Below are 19,285 nucleotides of genomic sequence, written 5' to 3' on the forward strand. Positions count from 1 at the left end.
CAGGAAATTTTCTTTCATTATTTTTTTAGTTGTTCACTTACATTCATTCTTTTTTTCCTATTCTGTGGTTCCTGTTATATAAATATCAGGACATTATATATACTACCCTCTCTCTTTTTTTTCTTTTTTTTATCTCATGAATCTGTTCTTTTGTCTGTGTTCGGAGAGGATCATATTAATTCTTATGAGTTTACCTGATAACTCACTAAATCAGTTTTTGAGAATATATATGCTGCAATTATATTTTATTTTGAGGTGCATAAAATCACATATTTCATTTTCAAGAATTGTTTCTTATTCTTCTCATATTCCAAGTCATGCTTCTTTGCCCTCTGACGTTTCACCAAAATACAAATTTGAACTTTTAAAAAGTTAGCTCTTGTTTTCTGCAATAATTCTTTTTAATACAAACCATTTGCTCAGATTGATCTGCTAGTTCCCTTTTTGAGACTGCTTAATCTCCTCAGATGACTGAGGAGGTTTGGCAAATCTAATGTTTGTTGATATTTATAAATATGAAAGTTTATACTGAAAAGGATTGATAGCTCCTTAGAGTGCTATTAGCATTGCATAAGTCACCACAAGCTTCCCCCAGTGTATCTCTGCCTCCAGTCCCTGCTGAGACAGTCATGTGGGTCCAGGAGATCTGATCCCATCTCTCACCTTTTAAAATCATCCCAGGTGCTACACCAATTGCAGGGTAAATTTCAAGCACCTTCTCCTAGACTTCAAGGCCAGTGTGCACCCACCTCTGTGTATCATTCCATCTCTAAACCTCCACACTCAGTCCTTTCCTAATACTGTGTGCTTGAATCCTTTTCTCTTTCTCTTCCCTCCCCTCCCCTCCCTTCTCCTTCCCTTCCCTCCCCTCCCCTCCTTTCCGCTTTTCTTTCTTTCTTTCTTTCTTTCTTTCTTTCTTTCTTTCTTTCTTTCTTTCTTTCTTTCTTTCTCTCTCTCTCTCTCTCTCTCTCTCTCTCTCTCTCTCTCTCTCTCTCTCTTCTCTTTCTTTCTTTCTTTCCTTTCTTTTTCTTTCTTTCGTTCGTGTTCTCAACCTCCTTAGGCCCCGTTTTCTGGTCATAGCAAACCTCGAATATTTTGGGTGGAGGAATTATTCCTTGTATACAATTTACCTTGGGAGGGGCTGCCAATCACTGTCATAGGCACACAACACATGTGAGACCAATCAGAGTCATTTCTAGGAATTAATGTAATCCCAGAGGGGAGAGAGAGTCTTCTCTCTTCTTTGTGGCCACTCTCTGGGGTGGTGGAGTAATGTAAGCCTGGAGCAGTCTGGGAAGAGCCCCTGCCACATGAAGGAATCTTGTACTCAGTTGGAGGGAAGGAAGCCACATACAGACAAAAGCAGAATCAAGATGAGAGAGAGAGAGAGAGAGAGAGAGAGAGAGAGAGAGAGAGAGAGAGAGAGAGAACAAAGGGACGATGTCACTTGAGTCTCTTGCATCCTGTCCTTCAACTTGGTTTCATGAGCCAACATTCTTTTTTTTTCTTCTAATTTTTTTAATAAGCTGACTTGTGTTTTCCTTATTGACTAATATGCAGCTGTACTGGATTGCCGGCAGTTCCCTGAATTCCACACTGTTTCCTATTTGCACTCCCTACAGGTTCAAGCAACACAGTGCAAGTCCTATAAAATCCAGAGGGTGCAAGAAATCTGGGGTGGCTCTTGTCATTTTTCTTTAGGCACCACCACGTGGCCACATCCAGGTTGGCCGAAAGGATTGCCCTGGACCTTCTCCTTCAGTCCCTGTCTCCCCCACCCCCATCTCTCCTCAGTCATTTGTGCCCTTTAAAGTTGGCCTCCTCCTGGGGCCTGGCTTTGATAGGGGTTGATAGGGGCCATTACTTTTGTCCTTCTGATTCTGCCCTCGACAGGAGACCTTGGATGCTTCAGGCTTCAGACCTTGAGTTCCCACAATAAAGATTCAGCAAGGACCCAAAGACCATTCACACTGTAAAGACAATTCCTTCTGGCATAGCTTTCCTCCCTTATTATGTCTGAGAGCACTCCTCTACTTCCCGGCCTTGAGGTCCGTCCATTCAGGAGGTGAGGGCCATTGTGTTTCAATAGTGTGACAAGATGCGGTGTTACACACACAGCAGGTGATCAGAAGAGGAAGCATGACTAAAGCAGGCAGGTTCAGGGGGAAGGGTGAGGTCACAGATGAAGCAGAGTCTGCACTGGCTATCAACAAGAGAGCCAGGCTAGACTTAGAGTGGTTAGGGCTCTCCCAAGACAGGGCAGGGCATCAACAGCCCGGCAGAGGGGCCTATGTGGCTTGGGAAATGACAGGAAAGCAGAGTTCAGTGAAGGTCTTGAATGCCAGGCCCAGTATTTTAGCGGTCATTCTCGGAGTCTGAGCGGGGCTGGGGTCGATAGGGTCCCTTTTGGGAGGGCCATTGGTTATACCCTCCCTGGTGCACAAAGAGGACTGAGAAGTCAGGACATGAACATCAACACCACTTCCTGAGGTTAAAAAAGGGGTCTCTCCTACTTTTGGCTCTCACAGACCCCCCAGCCTGCCTTGCCCCTCTGTGACCCAGGGCCATGTGGGCTCTGACCAAAATGGATGGCTTCCCTTCATGGCCTTGGAGCCTCATACTCTCCTTCCTCCACAGCTCCTGTCCATCCAGCCACCCCAGCCCCCATCACTGTCTGGTCCTCAACAGTCCACCTCTTGGGCTTTCCAACCTATATCTGTCTTCATTCCGTGACTCATTAGAGAGATTTGTATCACTCCTCTGTTTAGGAAGCCCCTAAGTGGAGGTTCTGGATATTTTTGGGGTCAATTTCCTTCCTACCTCAAGGACTATTCGTGTAGATTCACTTGGCTGAGTTTCTGAGCCAGGCCAGCTGAATGGGAGGAAATGTCCCGGCATACCCTTTGCCTGAGGATGCTGTTTCTTCTGCAGGGTCAAGGCAGGGAGTCCCAGACTGGGAGCTGGGAAGGAGCGGATGGGCAGCTTTGCACGGTGGCTCCTTGAAAAGATCTTGGCACTGGAATGAGACAGACTCTGAGTCTGAAACCAGCCCCATCCCTCAGCAGCTGTGTGACCTCCCGACCCTCAACCGTGTCTTTCTCATTTGTAAAGTGGAGATAGAAATGCCCACCTTACAGAGGTAATAGGAAAGGTAAACACCACTTTTAAGTCTGATGTATAATGACTGGGAGCTGATATTATGCTTATTTGATCCCAACCTTTTTAAGAGAGAAAAAAAACAGGCTTGTCCAAAGTTGTGTGTTGAGATAGTCACAGTTCATCCTGTTTCCCACACTGGGGTTCTTCAGCCCACCCTCACACTGCCCCCTCCAAGTGGGAGAGAATAAGCAGGAGCAGAAGAGCATGATGGGGAAATCTTCCTGTTTTCTGATCACCCCCAAGGACTACACAAGCGGCAGTGACAGGGTTAGTAGACCCACCCGGGGGCTATTTCCACATCAGTGGTGGAGAATAAAGGAACTAGAGGGGGGGGAAATCAAACAAAAGAAAGCGCCTGGGAAAGATGTTTTTATGGAAAAAAAGATCAAAGTATACAGCATGAAATATAGGTATCTCAGCAAATCCATCCTCATGAACCCATTTGTTCAATCGCAGTTATAATTCAAGAGTTGCCAAATGGAAATCATAAAATCAGGGTAGGGGTGGGGGAAAGGACCACCAAGGGAAAGGTAGGAATTAAGTGTTATTTCTTTTCTAGTTTCAGATAACTGGGAGTTTAAACTTTTCCAGCAAGTCAGAGTGATATATAAACATACTAAAATATGATTGTAGCAAAAATATAAAACTCCTAAAGCATGAGGACAATATTTTAGAAAATAAAAACATTAAAATCTGATAATACCAGAAATTACAGATAGGATCATTTGAGCACTTCGGTATCTCAACCGAACAGCAGTTGCAAATGATGGGTGTGTATTAAAGAATAAAGCACTGGGTCTGCACATAACTTAAAGAGGGGTAATATTTCTAAACACCGACTTTGTAAGAAAACATGAAGGACATCTTACACTCAACAACAATGGCTGAAAAGAGGAAATTACTTTCTGAAGGATGCAGTCGGGTGCGTGCCAAGGCCTTTTGTCTACAACGTGCTCTCGGCCGCGTTGGGACGTGTTCGCACTGCCTGGGGTTTCCTGCGGAGTCTAGCACCAATATGTGGATCAGATGTTTATCTTTGATCTGAGTTGTTGATGTCTTCAGTTTTGAGTGTGTTGAGGTATGTTTTCTTTGGTTGCTGTTGTGATGAATGTGTAATAACAAAAACCCACCAATATTTACAACATTTAAAGGTTTTAGATTTCAGTGTCAACTCTTCACATAAGAAAAATTGGGGAACTCTTAAGGTCATGGGAAGGTCATTACTTCCTAGCGTCGGTCAAGAAACTGTTTTCGATACAGAGAACAATTAGCCTACTCGAGCAGCTATATGCTTTCTGGTCCAGAATCTTCCCCGTGCTCAGCGGGGAGGCCAATCCCGTGACTGCCGAGCTGGCGGTCCGCCATGCTTCACAGTACTGATCCTCCAGACGCACTCCGTGGGGGTTGGAGCCATGCCAAACAACCTTCTGGGGCCTGAAAAGTAATTTTGTCGTGTTATTTTTTTTCTTCTTCTTCATGGCATATTTCAGTGAACAAATTGGCGTAAGTCTAGCAAATGAAGTCAAACCCCCTGAGCCCTCCCTGGATCGACCCCATGTCATCTCTCCATCCTCAGTGCTCTTTCTAATTACTAGTAGCTGAACACGCTACGTTCCACCACACCCAGCTCATACATGTTCTCAAATCATACCCTGTGCTATGCGAACCTGAACCTTCCCTCATGAGGTCCTTTTGTCTAAACCAGCCTCTCTTTCATTCTCAGACCGGGTTTTCTTTCTCATCCTTCAAAGTCCATTAAATGCTTCCTCGTACAGAAGCCTTCTTGATTCTCACCCCCAAGTAATGGGTGAAATACATTTTACTACTGCGATGTTCTGGCTGGAATCACAGCTAATCTGTGTCTCTCTTCCCCTGTAGGCTGTGAGCCCTGTAAGGGTAGGGGCCATGTAGATACTGTGCCTTCAGGCCTGGTATCAGGAGTGGCATAGAGTAGATGTTGAGGAAAGATTTGCTGAGTTGTTCTATTCTTTTTATTTTATTTTATATTTTATTGATTTTTTACAGAGAGAAAGGGAGAGGGATAGAGAGTCAGAAACATCAACGAGAGGGAAACATTGATCAGCTGCCTCTTGCACACCCCCTTCTGGGGATGTGCCCGCAACCAAAATACATGCCCTTGACTGGAATCAAACTCGGGACCTTTCAGTCCACAGGCCAATGCTTTGAGTTGTTCTATTCTTAATAGCATACATAGTTTTCAAAAGATTTGCATGCAGCTCACAGCATAGGGTTGAAGGATCACCAAGAGTAGCATTGCTTACCATTTATTAAGTGCCTTACTATTATATATTCTAGATGTTCTCACACTTATTCCATTTTCCCAACAAGTCTATGGGATAGATATGATTACCTTGCCCATTCAACAGGTGAGGCAGCTGAGGCTCAGAGAGCAGAAGGGCCTTGTTGAAGGTCCCATATTAAGGTCTTGGACCCGGCTCCAAAGCCAGGACTCTCTCCATGGCCCTTAGCTACCTCCCTGAGGCTTTATGATAGCAAAGCCCCAGAGGGGCAGCTGACAAAAGCATCCATCCCATGGTTAGAATGTCTCCTAAAACTGCCTATCATACCATATACTTTGAGGCTTCCACCCCTACTTACCAAGAAGGATCTGTCATCACATCTCGGCCATCAAAGGAGTATATTGGAACATGTGTACTGAACTGACCTCCATGGCCAGAAAAAATTGAGTCCCAATTATTGAAAAGTACTTGGCCCTGTGGAGACAAAAATGTCACATTAGAATAATTATACATCAGCCTGCAAGTGGACTAGTTATTTACTCATTCTTTTATTATTATTTTTTAATTTAAATATTTTTTATTGATTTTTTTTAAAGAAGGGGAGAGAGGGAGAGAGGGAGAGAGAGATATCAATAGGCTGCCTCCTGCATACCCCCTAACAGGTATTGAGCCCGCTACCTGGCCATGTTCCCTGACTAGAAATCAAACTGATAACCTTTCAGTGCAGGCATAATTCCCAACCAACTGAGCCACACCGGTTAGGACTATTTGCTCATTCTTTAAGGCCACATGTCACCTCACACTGAAACCAACCTCAATCACAGAGGCAGAGTGGGGACTCAGGAAATATCTATTGTTTGATTTTATCATCCACTCCTGAACCCTTTCAGTTTTACTATCTTATTTTTTTTAACTATTTTTCTTATGATATGTATAAAAAGTCCTATCCTGTCAAAAGTATGTTTTAGGTCTTTATTTCTTTATTGTTTTAAAGTATTTTATATGTGTATGACGAGCTTCAAATTTGTGCCAATCCACATTATGGAGATAAATCTCTTAGTCCTTTCTTCTGAAGGAGCCCTGTTCCCTTCAGCTATTTTTATTGCAAGCATACAAAAAATTTGATCCCAAATTGAAGTACTTGGGTCCCAAGGACCAGAGGGTGTCAAAGTACCTTTGAGATCTAGTGGGAGGTCAGGCCCCAGGGTGTGTGTGAGCAATAACAGAGGTGGTACCTCTGCAGCAGCTTTGAAGGAGTCAACTACTTCCGTGGTTAATTATATCACTGAAGGATCCTATGAGGCCCTCCCTTGCCTCCCAATGGGGGCAGAGAAATATCTTCCAGACTTTGGCAGCTTAGATGTGCCAAAGACTCGGAACCAGGTTGCAGGACAAGGTGTCTCTGCTCTGTGACCAGTGATTACCAGTTATTCTCTGATACCACTCAGCCGGTGCCCTACAGAAGGCATCTCAGGTGGAACCAAGAACCCCAGATTTGTAAGTTTGTGTGTGTGTGTGTGTGTGTGTGTGTGTGTGTGTGTGTTGAGGGGGTGTCAAGGAAACTAATTCTAGATTGTAGTGACTTTGAGCAAACGTCTTTCTCCTGAGCCTCAGTTTCCTCATCTGACAAAAGAATAACTTCCTTTTTTATTGAAGGTACGTATTAAAATAATGAATGTAAAGTACTCCGTAAACATTAGAAAACTATGTAAGTGAAAGAGGTCATTATTCCTCCCTCCTGTCTGCCCCATGAGTCATACCATCCAGGCAGGAAGGCTACTGTAAATATTAGAAAACTAAGGTTCTGAGAAAGAAAGGGACCCACCCAGAGTCACACAGCCAATCAGGGACAGGCTGGGCCTGGAACCAGCACACTTCAGATGATGTCAGAAGTGGCAACTGCCTCCAGTCCCTGTGGAGACCAGTGCACCCAAGAGGCAATAGGGACAGTATTGATTTTTACCTTGAGATTTACTATTGGTAGGCTATATCGCTCTGCTTTCCTCACAATTGTGGAGAGATCTTGCAGATGGGTGGACAAGAATGCTCGGTAGGTGGACAACAGTCCTGCTTCCCTGGCCTGCTGGAAGCACTGGAAATCAGCTCGAATGTCCCCAGAAAATGGCATGTTCAGAGCAATCAAATGCAGCTGCAAAAAAAGAAAAGAGAGAGAAAGAGAGAGAGAGAGAGAGAGAGAGAGAGGGGGGGAGAGAGAGAGAGAGAGAGAGAGAGAGAGAGAGAGAGAGAGAGAGAGAGAGATTGAGAGAGAGAGAGAGAGAGAGAGGGAGAATACAGTATGGTTAAAGAGTGAAAGGCAAACACCAAGTCCCATAACCATCTCATTTTCCTAATGAGATCGCAGACTTCTTAGAATGAGGGTATCTTATTCATTCTCTACCTGGGGATCCTCAGGGTCCAATCTCTTCTCACTGTAGAGATTCTCTCTCGGGAATTCTACCACCCTGTCATCATTGCCATGGCTTGGCTAAAGACTCTAAGTCTAAACCTCCAGACCAGACCCACTGTGGTGTTTATATCTTCATATCCTTTTCCCTCCTGGAAGTCTCCACTCAGGTGTCCTACAGGTGCCTCAGGCTCACTAGGCCCACATGAACTCCTGCATGATGAAGACAGCATGATAGGGAACATGCTTCTGGTGTCTGCCAAACCCATCCCTTGTTCTTTGCTAAAATGTCCCCACAACTCTTGTTTTAAAAAGTGGTCTTAGGGCATGCATTCTTGGCTAGTTTTGATTTGTCTGGGAGTGGGCAATTGACCCAAGATGACCCATATAAACCATCGCTCTCAAAACTCTGAATTGAGTCAGAAAGTATTGGGCTCTGCAGGTGTAAGATCATATTGAACTAGGGCCAGGATCAGTGCATGGCTATCCAAAGTTGTGTGTAAGCTTTGAAGATATAACCTATGTCTATGTGTTGGGGTGGGGGTTGGAAGGCAATTAGCAAGAAAGACCTTTGCAAAGCTTGATGATTTAGCCCATGCCCTTTGCAGACTGAATATCTCTTGAACTCTACTCCTTCAGCCAGACTGAAATGCTCAAAATTACAGAAATGTACAGCACTCCCCCTTGCCTCCTCTATTCCATATGCCCTCTGCCTGGAATTCCCACTCTCTTCCACACACCTCCTCCTGGCTCTCTCCTGCTCTCAATTGCCGTTTAAGTCTTAGCTTAAGAGGTCACCTCTTCTACAGAAGGCAGACTTCTTTGACCTTCCTTGCAACGCCCCCCCCCCCCCCCCCCCCCGCCAAACGACTTAGCACAATGTGCTGTAATTACCTATTTTTTTGTTTGTCTCTCTTGCTAGTCTATTTGCACCTTGACAGTAGGAACTGTGGGCCCAGCATGGGACCTAGCACATAGCAGATACACATTCAGCATTCGCAGAGTAAGTGCATGAATCGTACTTACTTCAGGCTTCCCATAATTGACACTTGAAACATGCATCAGTGGAGGTCGAAGCGGATGAGGCTATCATGTAAAAAAAAAAAAAAAAAGAAAGAAAACAAACAGTTCTGACTATCTTCATTTCATTCAGTCTGTTCTTCAGAGGACATTGAGGTGCAAGTGCAAAGTTTCTGGAGAAGATACTTTAGTTTGTCATGGTCTTTGGGCCAGTCTTAATTGGGAGTAAAAAAAAATAATTCTCAGAAAGGAATGGAATATTCTCAGTCTTTAAGAAAGAGCACTGAGCCGATACTGGTTTGGCTCAGCGTATAGAGCATCGGCCTGCGGACTGAAAAGTCCCAGGTTCAATTCCGGTCAAGGGCATGTACCTTGGTTGTGGGCACATCCCCAGTAGGAGGTGTGCAAGAGGCAGCTGATCTATAATTCTCGCTCATCGATGTTTCTAACTTTCTATCCCTCTCTCTTCCTCTCTGTAAAAAATCAATAAAATATATATTCTTTTTTTTTAAAAAGAAAGAGCACTGAGTCAGGGAAGCAGAGGCCCATGTTTGACAGCTGACCCATTCCCTTAATAGAGCAAGTCACCTCTTCAGAGCCTGTTTCCTCATCTGCAAAATGGGATGATAGTACCTGTCTCGAAGGTGGCTGTAGGGTCAAGAAATGGACAATGTAAGTTGCCAATAAGTGTCAAATATCAAAGGGTTCTTTAAGATCACTTATGCCAATCATGATATCACAGATGAATAAACTGAGGCCAAGAGAGGGAAAGCCCCTTGCCCAGGAGGATTCAGCTATGACATGGAAATCTCCAGCCTCTGGGTCCAGATCTCCTTCCTCTCTGTAGTGAGAACATTCTGTGGGCACCTGGTCATTCCTGGGCTTCCACCAGATGCCGAGCCATGCAGCGCTGGCTGTCCAGAGTTTGGAGAGCTGGGTGCCAGGCACCAACGGGGACTCAGTAAATGCTGAGCAAGATGCAAGGCAGGAAAACCACTCACGTTGTTGCTGGAGAGCGCAGGGGGCGGAGGGCTGTCGGCAGGAATGGGGATCAGTTCTCCCAGCTTTAAGAAAAAACAGTACAGTGAAAATGAACCAACTGGAAACTGTTCACCTATTTTTAAAGCAGAAAAAGAGCATTCACAGGAGTAGATGGTTACTTTTCAGGGGGTATTTGGAGGCAATTTATTTAAGAAAGTTGAAGAATTACCTGTAATTTTTTCCAACCATCTCTGACACGAATGAAAAACTCGGTGCTGTCCCTCAGGTAGATGAACGTCCCTTCTGTCACCAGATGTGCGTACTGCAGCATGTCAGCCATGCTGCTCAGGGCTGTAACCTGTTAGGCCGTTTAAAACCAAACACTGAGGTTATCCTGGGAGCAGTGGCACTCGGAAAGCTGGCCTCCTTGTCAATATAACCCCCCTCCCCCCCTTAGTCAACGAAAAAGCCTCTTGTGCCAGAGGGTGATACATAGCTTCCTCATAACCAAAGGACAATCTTTTTGATAAAACAAAAACATGAATTCCTTTGGAACACAACTCTAAGTTGCAATAGATGTATATGTTAAGAGAATAGGCTGCGAGTATAAAGAATTTAAAACCTGGAGAGTTGCCTTTGTTGGGTGCTGGTATCAGCAAAGTGGTTGGTGAGCTTTGCCACTTCCATTTCTGTGAGCTGCTCAGTGGCACTGACGTGGCCACATGTGTTGTCTCACCCTGCTGCATTCCGAGCTTCAAATGTGTTTTCATTTGGAATAAGAAATGAAGCAAGCAAACAATTCTGCTTAGGCCTCGAATCTTTCTTGCTGCACCAAGTAGTTACAATACTAACTACCTGGTAGAAAATGAGGCTCTGTCATTTCTCTGTCTAGAAAGCTGTCAAAGGGTTAGACAGTCATCTCAGCATATCCAAGAGCAGACAGAATGTCTGCAAATGTCTATCGAAAAGCACCAAGTCTCAAAGAAATATCAGCCAAGAGAGCTTTTACTTTTCATTTCCACTGAGCAGGATTATAAAAGATTAATTTTCACTTAGCCTTGAGGATAGTAACTGTGCCTCTAAATGGCTTAGAAATCCCCCAACGGCAGCAAATACCAACATTCCATTATCTGCTGGACTGTTCTTTCACTCGCAGCCCAATTTCCCAACTAAAAGCCTTCAAAGATTACAGAGCGTTCCTAGAACTCCTGACATCCTGGAGAGGTACCGCCTCCTGTTGGTGCATCATCAGAGCCCCTGGGCGCTCTGCCTGCTCCAGTGACCTGCAGCGCAATGAGCGCACAAGAGACATCCTCTGGCGGAACAGAGGAGGCTAAGGAACCAGCACGGGGTCTGATGTGATGTTGTTTACACTCTAGTGCTTCTGTTTTTGATGTCGTATGATTGGTTCTACTTAGTTTAGTGAATTAAGGAATAAAAGGGCACAACTGAAATCATAGATGATTTTGTATTCAGAATCTTTTTACTTATGAAGTCATCTAAAGAGATAATGAATACCCTCTGTTTGTGGGATTGCACCAACACGACCGTCATGGACACCTCATTCCAACATAATCGTGTCACAGCCCCTACATACTGTAGCCAAAGTGCTAAGTAAACCCATCTAAAGCAGAGGACGGATGCACACTGATCACTATACTGACCAAGTTTCTGGATCCGGGAAGCCCTGGCTGTCCTGGAGGACCAGGCGGGCCTGGCATGGCCACAGCTACGACAAAGCAGAAGAGAGAAGTTAGAAAAAGTCACACTTTCTGGACAATACCTTGGTGTTAGCTGGTCATTAAGGGGAGCAGAACAAGCCCACCCGCAGTGCTGCAAAGCATGGGCGCTTGCCTCCGGACCTTGGGCACTCTGGGCCCAGACCAGACTGAGCCACATAGACTGGTTTGGGGAAGTTCTTGTTCCTCCTCCTTCCTCCTCCTTCTTTTTACTGTCTAAAGTTTTACATATGTCTCCTTTTTCCCCTATTGACCTCCCCTGACCTCAGCCCTGTCTACCCTGGGCAAGCTGTCACTGCCCCAGTGTCTGTGTCCATTTGGGCTTCTTGATGATAGGCTGGATGAAGCCCTGCCTAGGACTTCTCCATTTTATATGTGAATACATCTTGGTTACTGTTGTTTGTATAAGTCAGTCTGGGTTGCGTTTTCTGTCACTCACATTCAAAAACCACTGAACAGAGGAAGTGGGCTCTGAAAGAGGAAGAGAAGGTGCCAGGCTGCAGAAGGAGGGCAAATAGGTGAAGTGACAGGAGCCTTGGGGCCAGAAGACTTGGCCGCAGGTCCCTGCTTTCGGCTGTGTGATCTTGGGGAAACAGCAAGCTCTCCCAACGCAAGTCTCTTTATCTGTGGAATGTAAGCAGGCATTTCTTCTTCACTGGGCTGCAATGGGAACTGAGAAAAATACAAACTAGACATATGCTTTGCAAATTGTACAGCATTCAATTTGCCAGAGGTTCTTGCTTCTGAAGAGTCACAGTGCGCTTAATCAGATCAAGGCCATTGTCCTCTTCCCTAGAAAAATGCACGATTCTACATAAAATGTTAGTGGGATGACAGCTCCCTGAGGTGATCCTTGAATCCTCAAGGAGTTTATGATTCTCCAACAAAACGGGCAAGCATAAAGAAATATTATGACAACTATTCTTTTCTTCTCTTTCTACCTTTCCAATCCCCACATTCCTCCCTCAAATCTGCAAGGCCCTTGCAGAGTTAAGGATGTTTTTACAACACCCAGTAAAATTGCTGTATCAGGTTTTTCAGGTCATTGCCAGTAAGTTTGCAGTTCTGACACAGGACTTGAAGATCCATACACAAGTGGCGAATGCCCAGTGGAAAGCAGGTAGGAGGACTGGGATTTAGCCATGCCTCTTACTAGTATTTGCGACCTTGAGCAAATTTCTTAACCTCTCTGAGCTTCAGTGTCTTCATGCATGGAATGAGTTTTATAGTAGTTTCCATTTCATCTCCCTCCCAAGGATGCTGTGAAAATTAAGTGGGATAATGAATCTGGGAGTGCTTTTTAAACTATAAATTGCTGAACATTATGTGAGTGACAATCTTTGTTCTATTGAGCAAGGAGTCCTGGAGCCCCAGATGTAGGGCTACTATGAACAACAGATTCTCTGCATCCTGTACTGTCCATGTAATGTCCCCCCTAGCGCCGCCCCCCCCCCCCTGCGTCCTAATCTCCTATAATACCTGCTCATCACTCAAGACACTGATGGTTTTTCTATTCGGGACCTTCTTTCTTTGCAGGACCAGTACCTTCACCTTCTCTTGGGATCTTCCCCTTCACCTCTACAACCATTTGGTTCCAGAAGGAGCTGTCATATTCTTATGCAATCCTGCCTCCTGGCCACAGGTTGGGCACCTGGGTCCAAGTCAGGCCAATCAAAAGCCTTTCCCAACACTTGCTCCGTCCCAAGACTTTTCAAACAAAAATTGAGGAGAAAGGCCAAAATCTCTAGCTGACAGTAGAAGCTGTAAGCTGTCAGTAATCTTATTTCCTTCCCACCACGCAGAGGATGTGGTCTGTGGTGAAGAAGCATGAAGTGCGCATACAGAGAGGAGCTGAGACAAGAGACGCCAGAGGACCCTTGCAGGGGTTGGACCCCTGATTCTGGTTGTACCTGAGGTCCTGCTGTACATCTGCCTCTCTCACACATGGACTGTTCGTCTCTCCTTCACAAGCTGTACGGTTCACTTCTGCTGGATCTAGTCTGAGTTAATCTTTCTGTCCCTTGTAGCCCAAAGACCCAAGACTCAGTCAAAGCCCCAGCCCCAAAGTCACCCATTATGTAAAGTTCTGCCTGGCACCCAGACACTGCAGATGTCTTCCTAGCTGTGCTTCTACCACACCTGGCTCATACCAGCCCAAACCACAAAAAAATGATGCAGTCATACTATTATTGCCACTACTATTATTTTTCCACCATGGACACAGCGAGAAGAACACAGGCTTCAGAGCTACACTGACCTGGGTCCTAACATGTTGGTGCCACTTATTAGCTGTGTGATCTTGGAAAGGTTCCTAAACATCTCTGGCTCTCACTTTTCTCATCTGCTAGATGGGGATGCTGATACTTTCCTGGAAGGGCTTTGTGAGATTTTAATAAATTAATGTAGTGGAGTGACTAGCAGAGCTCCTGGCATTTGGTAAATGGAGATTTTCTTCTGTTTCACCCATTTTCCATTTAAGGAAGTGAGGCACCAACAGGTGGAAGAATTTTTACAGATAGAGTTAGAGTCAATGCTGGTCCTCAAGTTCAAGGCCCAGGGATAGGCAAAGCAGTCAAGAAGTTTCCACCCACACATGAAAAGACACCCAACACCAGTCATTTTTAGGGATATGCAAATCAGAACCACAGTATCACTTCACACACACTAGGATGACAAAAAAATAAAAAATAAATAAATAAATAACAAGCATTGATGAAGAGGAGATATTTAAACTTTTTTAAAATTCTCATCCAAAGATATGTTTACTCTTTTGAGAGAGAGAGAGAGAGAGAGAGAGAGAGGAGAGAGAGAGAGAGAGAGAGAGAGAGAGAGAGAGAGAGAGAGAGGGAGAGATGTGAGAGAGAAACATCCATTGGTTGCCTCACGTACATGCACTGGGATCAAATCTGCAACCTAGGAATGTTCCTTGACCAGGAATCAAACCTGCAACCTTTTGGTGCTCCAACTAACTGAGCCACCCAGCTAGGGCTGAAATTGAAACTTCTGTACACTGCTGGAGGGAATGCAAAATGGTGCAGCCACTTTGGAAAACACTGTGATAAGGTTCCTCAAAGAGTTAAACATGTATGACCCAACAATTCCACTCCTAGTTATATACCCAAGAGAGCTAAAAGCATACATCCACATAAAAACTTGTACACATATGTTCATGCAATACTATTCATAACAGTCAAAGAGTAGAAACAACTCAAATATCCATCAGCTTATGAATGGATAAACAAAACGTATCACTGGAATGTTAAGCAGCCATAAAAAGGAATGGAATTCTGATACACACTGCAACGTGGACCCTTGAAAGTGCTGTGTTAAGTGAAAGAAGCTAAACACAAAAGGCCACAAAATATGTGATTTCATTTATATGAAATGTCCAGAATAGGCAACTCTACACATATAGAAAGTACATCATGTTACCAGGTTTGGGGATGGGAGTAGAGGCGTGTTGCTAATTGGCACAGAGTTTCTTTTTGAGGTGATAAAACTGTACTGGAATTAGAGTGGTAATGGCTGCATAACCTTGTGAATATATGAATTGTACATGTTAAATGGGTGAATTTTATAAATTATCTCAATTTTTTTTAAAAAAGGAAGGAAGAAAGAAAGGAAGGAAGGAAGGAAGGAAGGAAGGAAGGAAGGAAGCTAGTTCCATTCAGGAAGCAGTTCTTTGTCAGTGTAGTTGACATGCCATCAGATGGGGTGACCCTGAACACAACAGCAGAGTATGTGGGGCACCATCACAGTACTAACCTGCCCCTAGGATAGCTGGAGGTCCTGGTGGCCCTGGGGGTCCCGGTGGTCCAGGAGAACCAGGTCTTCCATAGCCAGGTGGCCCAGGGAGGCCAGGAACACCTGGGGGTCCCTGGGGCCCAACGATAGCCTCCCCTTTCTGACCCTGTGAAGGCAAGGGCAGAAGAACAGAAGAGAGAAAGCACCATTAATCACTAGGAATCCCACTGTTCTTTTTAAGAGGACATGTGTAAGTAGTCAATAAATACTCTCTATTGTCATCATTATCCTCAATCTCGAGAACAACTCGAGTGGTGTACGCCCAGTCACTGTGCTGAATGACACTCCAGAGTACCCCAGAGAGCCCCAAACTAGAAGATCATCTAGTCTAGCCTTTTCAGTTCACAGATAAAGCTGAGACCTAGACTTTACCAAAGCAAATGGAAGCAAATCTGGATGTGGAACCCTGGCCTCTTGGCTTTGCTGAGTCTGCCCTCATGACAAGCCCTGAGAGTCAGCGATCTCATCATACTCTTACTAGAGGCATAACTTGGTTTCCTCTCCTGTGACCTGGAGAAACGTGTCAGCCCAAGAAGATGAAGCCCATCTAAGAGCTTCCTCTCGGATGAGATTTTGAAAGAATGAAATAGCCCCTCTGAAAAATGCCTCCCTCACCTCCCATTCTGTCTCCACTATCTGATGTGTTTGTTCACTATTAACATCTCTTCCTCTTTAGCAGTTTCCCACCATTACCACAAACAAGGCAGCACAGTTAGAGACCTCGAAGTAACTTGAATGTTTATGGCCTTGGCTGACTCCCTGACCTCCGTGGGCCTCAGCCAAGGCCCCCTCAGTCAACAAGAGGCCGACGCCCAAGTCCCACCTCAGCCTGAGGCGAATGACTGACTCCTGACTCTCCAACTGCCCAGTCACATTGGGGGGTTTCAGGGAAAGTGGTGACTTGACAAGGAAGGTGGCGTGCAGGGGTCACTACTCACAGCCTGGCCTGGACTTCCTGGCCGGCCTGGAGGTCCTGACACAGAGAAGTCGTGGATAGAGTCTCCTTTTTCTCCTTTAAACCCCCTGTCTCCGTTCTCCCCCTGGAATCAGAGAGCGTTCAAAGGACATTTAGTACGAGAAGGGTGAACCGGTCTCCGACATACACCTGAGAACGTGGAAACACAGGCCCAAATTTAGGAGACAAACACTCACCTTCATGCTGTTTATAAAATGTCTCAGGTAAGCAGGATCCATTGGAGGGCCTGGAAAAGAAATGCAATCACAATCTCAGAAATTTAAAAAACAAAGGCTCCACGTTGGCACCCATGATTATTTCCTAGTGGAGGCGACTCTGCATTGGTTTAGCTAACAGAGTGGGCACTGGGCCTGGAGGCAGAAACAGTCCTGGCCTGGACCCCCACCCCAGGCACTGTGGGATCTTGGCACATCCCTTTAGGCCTCGTTTGGCATAGGAAGCATGAATAATAGGAACTCCTGGTCTCTCCTGACAATGTTCCGTCTTGGGCATGTCACCCACGACTGGGTCTCTCTTGAACTCCGTGCAGCTTGCGGTCAGGGCGGTTATGTAATTAGTTTTACTTTCTGGCTCAGTTGGATTTCTCAGGGACAACAATCCAAGGCAAGATCTAGCCCAAGAGGTGAAATACCTGGCGGTCCCTGGGCCCCCTGGTCGCCTTTTTCTCCTTTGGAGCCGGGAAGACCCCAGGTTCCTTTTTCTCCTTTAACACCTGCAAAAAAATACACATGCATTAAAAAAAAAAAAAAAGTGGAAAATTATCTTCATTTTATATACAGCATTCTTGAGACAAGTTTTTCAAATGGAGCCCCTTTCACAAAGTCCACACAATGAACAAAGGCCTATTAGAGTGTAAAATCTTCGCTGACTGATGGTGGAGACAGAGGTAGACGCAGCAGACCTTAAAAGGCTTGGTCTCGGGGAGACAGACACAGTGAAGGGTAATGGGTGGCAGGATGGGATGTGGCATCATGAAGATACCAGCAGTGCATCATGGGAGCCCGTAGAAGCTGGTTAACTCACTCCCATAGCTTCACACACATGCCCGAGGCACACACATGCCTGCAGCCTCACCTCGTCTATGCCTGTGCCGCACGGTGGTGTCAGGGGCTTACAGAGCTGAGAGATGCCAACTGTGTGACCCCCCCTACTCCCCGCAGGTTCTTGCACCCTTTCTGCAGAACTGGCTTCACTGGCAACCCCTTCCCCAACTTTTTAGAAGGGAGAGAGGCATGAGCCCCTACTGGGAGTTCAGCATTTAGGAAGAGAAGCGACCCCTCCCCCAGCCTCAATGAGTGGTGGACACTACATTGTTGAATTCCTGGTTCCCAAGAGGTCTGAGAGATCAACTGGCCCATGCCCTTGAACCTAGAGATGGGCATACAGCGTAGATGAAGTTGGGGCTTAGCTTCCCAGTGCAGGGGTGGGGGTAGGGGGGCAGGAAGAATGTATCAGGGGCAGGATGCTGCCGGCTGGGGGTCAGTGGGAGAGCAATCACACCCAGCAATGCCTCACTGATTGGGGAGGGGGGCTGAGGCCAGGACCTGGGAGCCACCTCTGGATCACAGTGGGACCACAGACAGCGGCGCAGCCCCGGGAAGAGGACAGCCAGCTCACCGCTGCCCATGTGGCTGCTCATCGAGGGAGCAGGAGTAGACCCGCAAGTAAGAGGGAGGACAACCGGCTCACTAGGGCCTGCATCCAGAAAAGTCTGCTCCCACCCCCTCCCCCCAGAGGAACCCTGAGAGGAACGGGAAGCACTGGGGATCCGAGAAAGTAAATCCACATCCACCCCGTCCTCCCCAAGGCCCACCTTGAAGCAGGAGGAAGGGAAAGCCTTGACCTGGATCTGAGCAGGGAGTCTGAAAACAGCCTGGACTTTGTAACCAAACTTACAACTAACTGCAAAATGGGGCCAGATAGCACCAGGGAGACCACCACCTGTTGGGCTAAGGGTGACAGAGCCCAGCCAGAGGTCAGGATTGGAAAGAAAAAAAAGAAAGAAAGAAAAAAGGCTTCCCCTGTTTAAGCTGCAAGTGTTCAGACTTCTCAATCAAAAGGGGGACACAGAGATATGTGGGGACAGAGGACCAGATTGAGCGCTCACCTGCGTGCTCAGTTTCAGGAACGTTCACACTCCCTGTATGATAGATGAGCTCCCTCAGACCTCGAACTTGCTAATCAAATGCTCAGAGCCAGGGCTTCTCACACTCTACTGTGCTGCACCCCAGCAGGATGCTTGTTAAAATGCAGCTTTGACTCAGCAGGTCTGCAGGGAGGTGGTGGGGTTCCTGCATTTTTAACAAGCTCCTAGGAGATGAAGATGCTACTGGTCCAAGAACACTCTGCAGCAGAGGTTTTCTGGGCTCCCGTGGCCCTGCCCTGTACTAGCTCTTGATATGTTGCATCGTGGCAATTTTTATTTATTTTTTAAATATAATTTATTGATTTTGTACAGAGAGGAAGGGAGAGAGATACAGAGTTAGAAACATCGATGAGAGAGAGAGTCATCGATCAGCTGCCTCTTGCACACCCCCACTGGGGATGTGCCCGCAACCAAGGTACATGCCTTTGACCGGAATCGAACCTGGGACCCTTCAGTCCCCAAGCCGACACTATATCCATTGAGCCAAACCGGTTTCAGCAACATCGTGGCAATTTTTAAAATACTCTCACCTAACAGTGCCTATGGGAGACCGATGGTGAAGACAGAGGTAGTGACAGGAATGGTGGAGGGTTCACCTGTCTCAGCCCGGTGCGTGGGACAGCACCAAGCAAGGAGGAGGATTCAGTGGCTGCTTTATGAATAAACTGACAAATGGACAAATGGAGTGCTTCCCGCTAACTAGGAGGCTCAGCCAAGATGTGTAGGATAAACAGATGGGTGACAACACCAAACAGAAATGCCCCATCTCCCAGCCTTTGCTCAGCTGTGGGCCCC

The 19,285-nt window shown here is 46.0% G+C and overlaps 1 protein-coding gene across 4 annotated transcripts in view; it reads right to left on the bottom strand.

Annotated features, from left to right (window-relative positions):
* Positions 1–3,568: 3,568 nt before the first annotated feature.
* The window catches only part of COL15A1 (collagen type XV alpha 1 chain), a 91,845-nt gene continuing 76,128 nt past the window's right edge, over positions 3,569–19,285 (bottom strand). For 3 of the 4 annotated variants that reach the window (XM_084898696.1, XM_084898698.1, XM_084898697.1), the window contains 12 exons: positions 16,976–17,056; positions 16,521–16,570; positions 16,307–16,408; positions 15,330–15,474; positions 11,490–11,554; positions 10,055–10,183; positions 9,846–9,908; positions 9,433–9,492; positions 8,851–8,910; positions 7,384–7,569; positions 5,779–5,894; positions 3,569–4,593 (listed from right to left, as the gene is read on the bottom strand). In XM_084898696.1, coding sequence (XP_084754822.1) covers positions 4,380–4,593; positions 5,779–5,894; positions 7,384–7,569; positions 8,851–8,910; positions 9,433–9,492; positions 9,846–9,908; positions 10,055–10,183; positions 11,490–11,554; positions 15,330–15,474; positions 16,307–16,408; positions 16,521–16,570; positions 16,976–17,056 — 1,271 coding nt within the window. In that variant the 3' untranslated portion in view covers positions 3,569–4,379. The remainder of the gene's footprint in view (positions 4,594–5,778; positions 5,895–7,383; positions 7,570–8,850; positions 8,911–9,432; positions 9,493–9,845; positions 9,909–10,054; positions 10,184–11,489; positions 11,555–15,329; positions 15,475–16,306; positions 16,409–16,520; positions 16,571–16,975; positions 17,057–19,285) is intronic. The other variant, XM_084898699.1, reaches the window with a different exon arrangement.

Source organism: Pipistrellus hanaki, assembly GCF_964339955.1.
Source record: "Pipistrellus hanaki genome assembly, chromosome: 11".
NCBI classification, from domain to species: domain Eukaryota; kingdom Metazoa; phylum Chordata; class Mammalia; order Chiroptera; family Vespertilionidae; genus Pipistrellus; species Pipistrellus hanaki.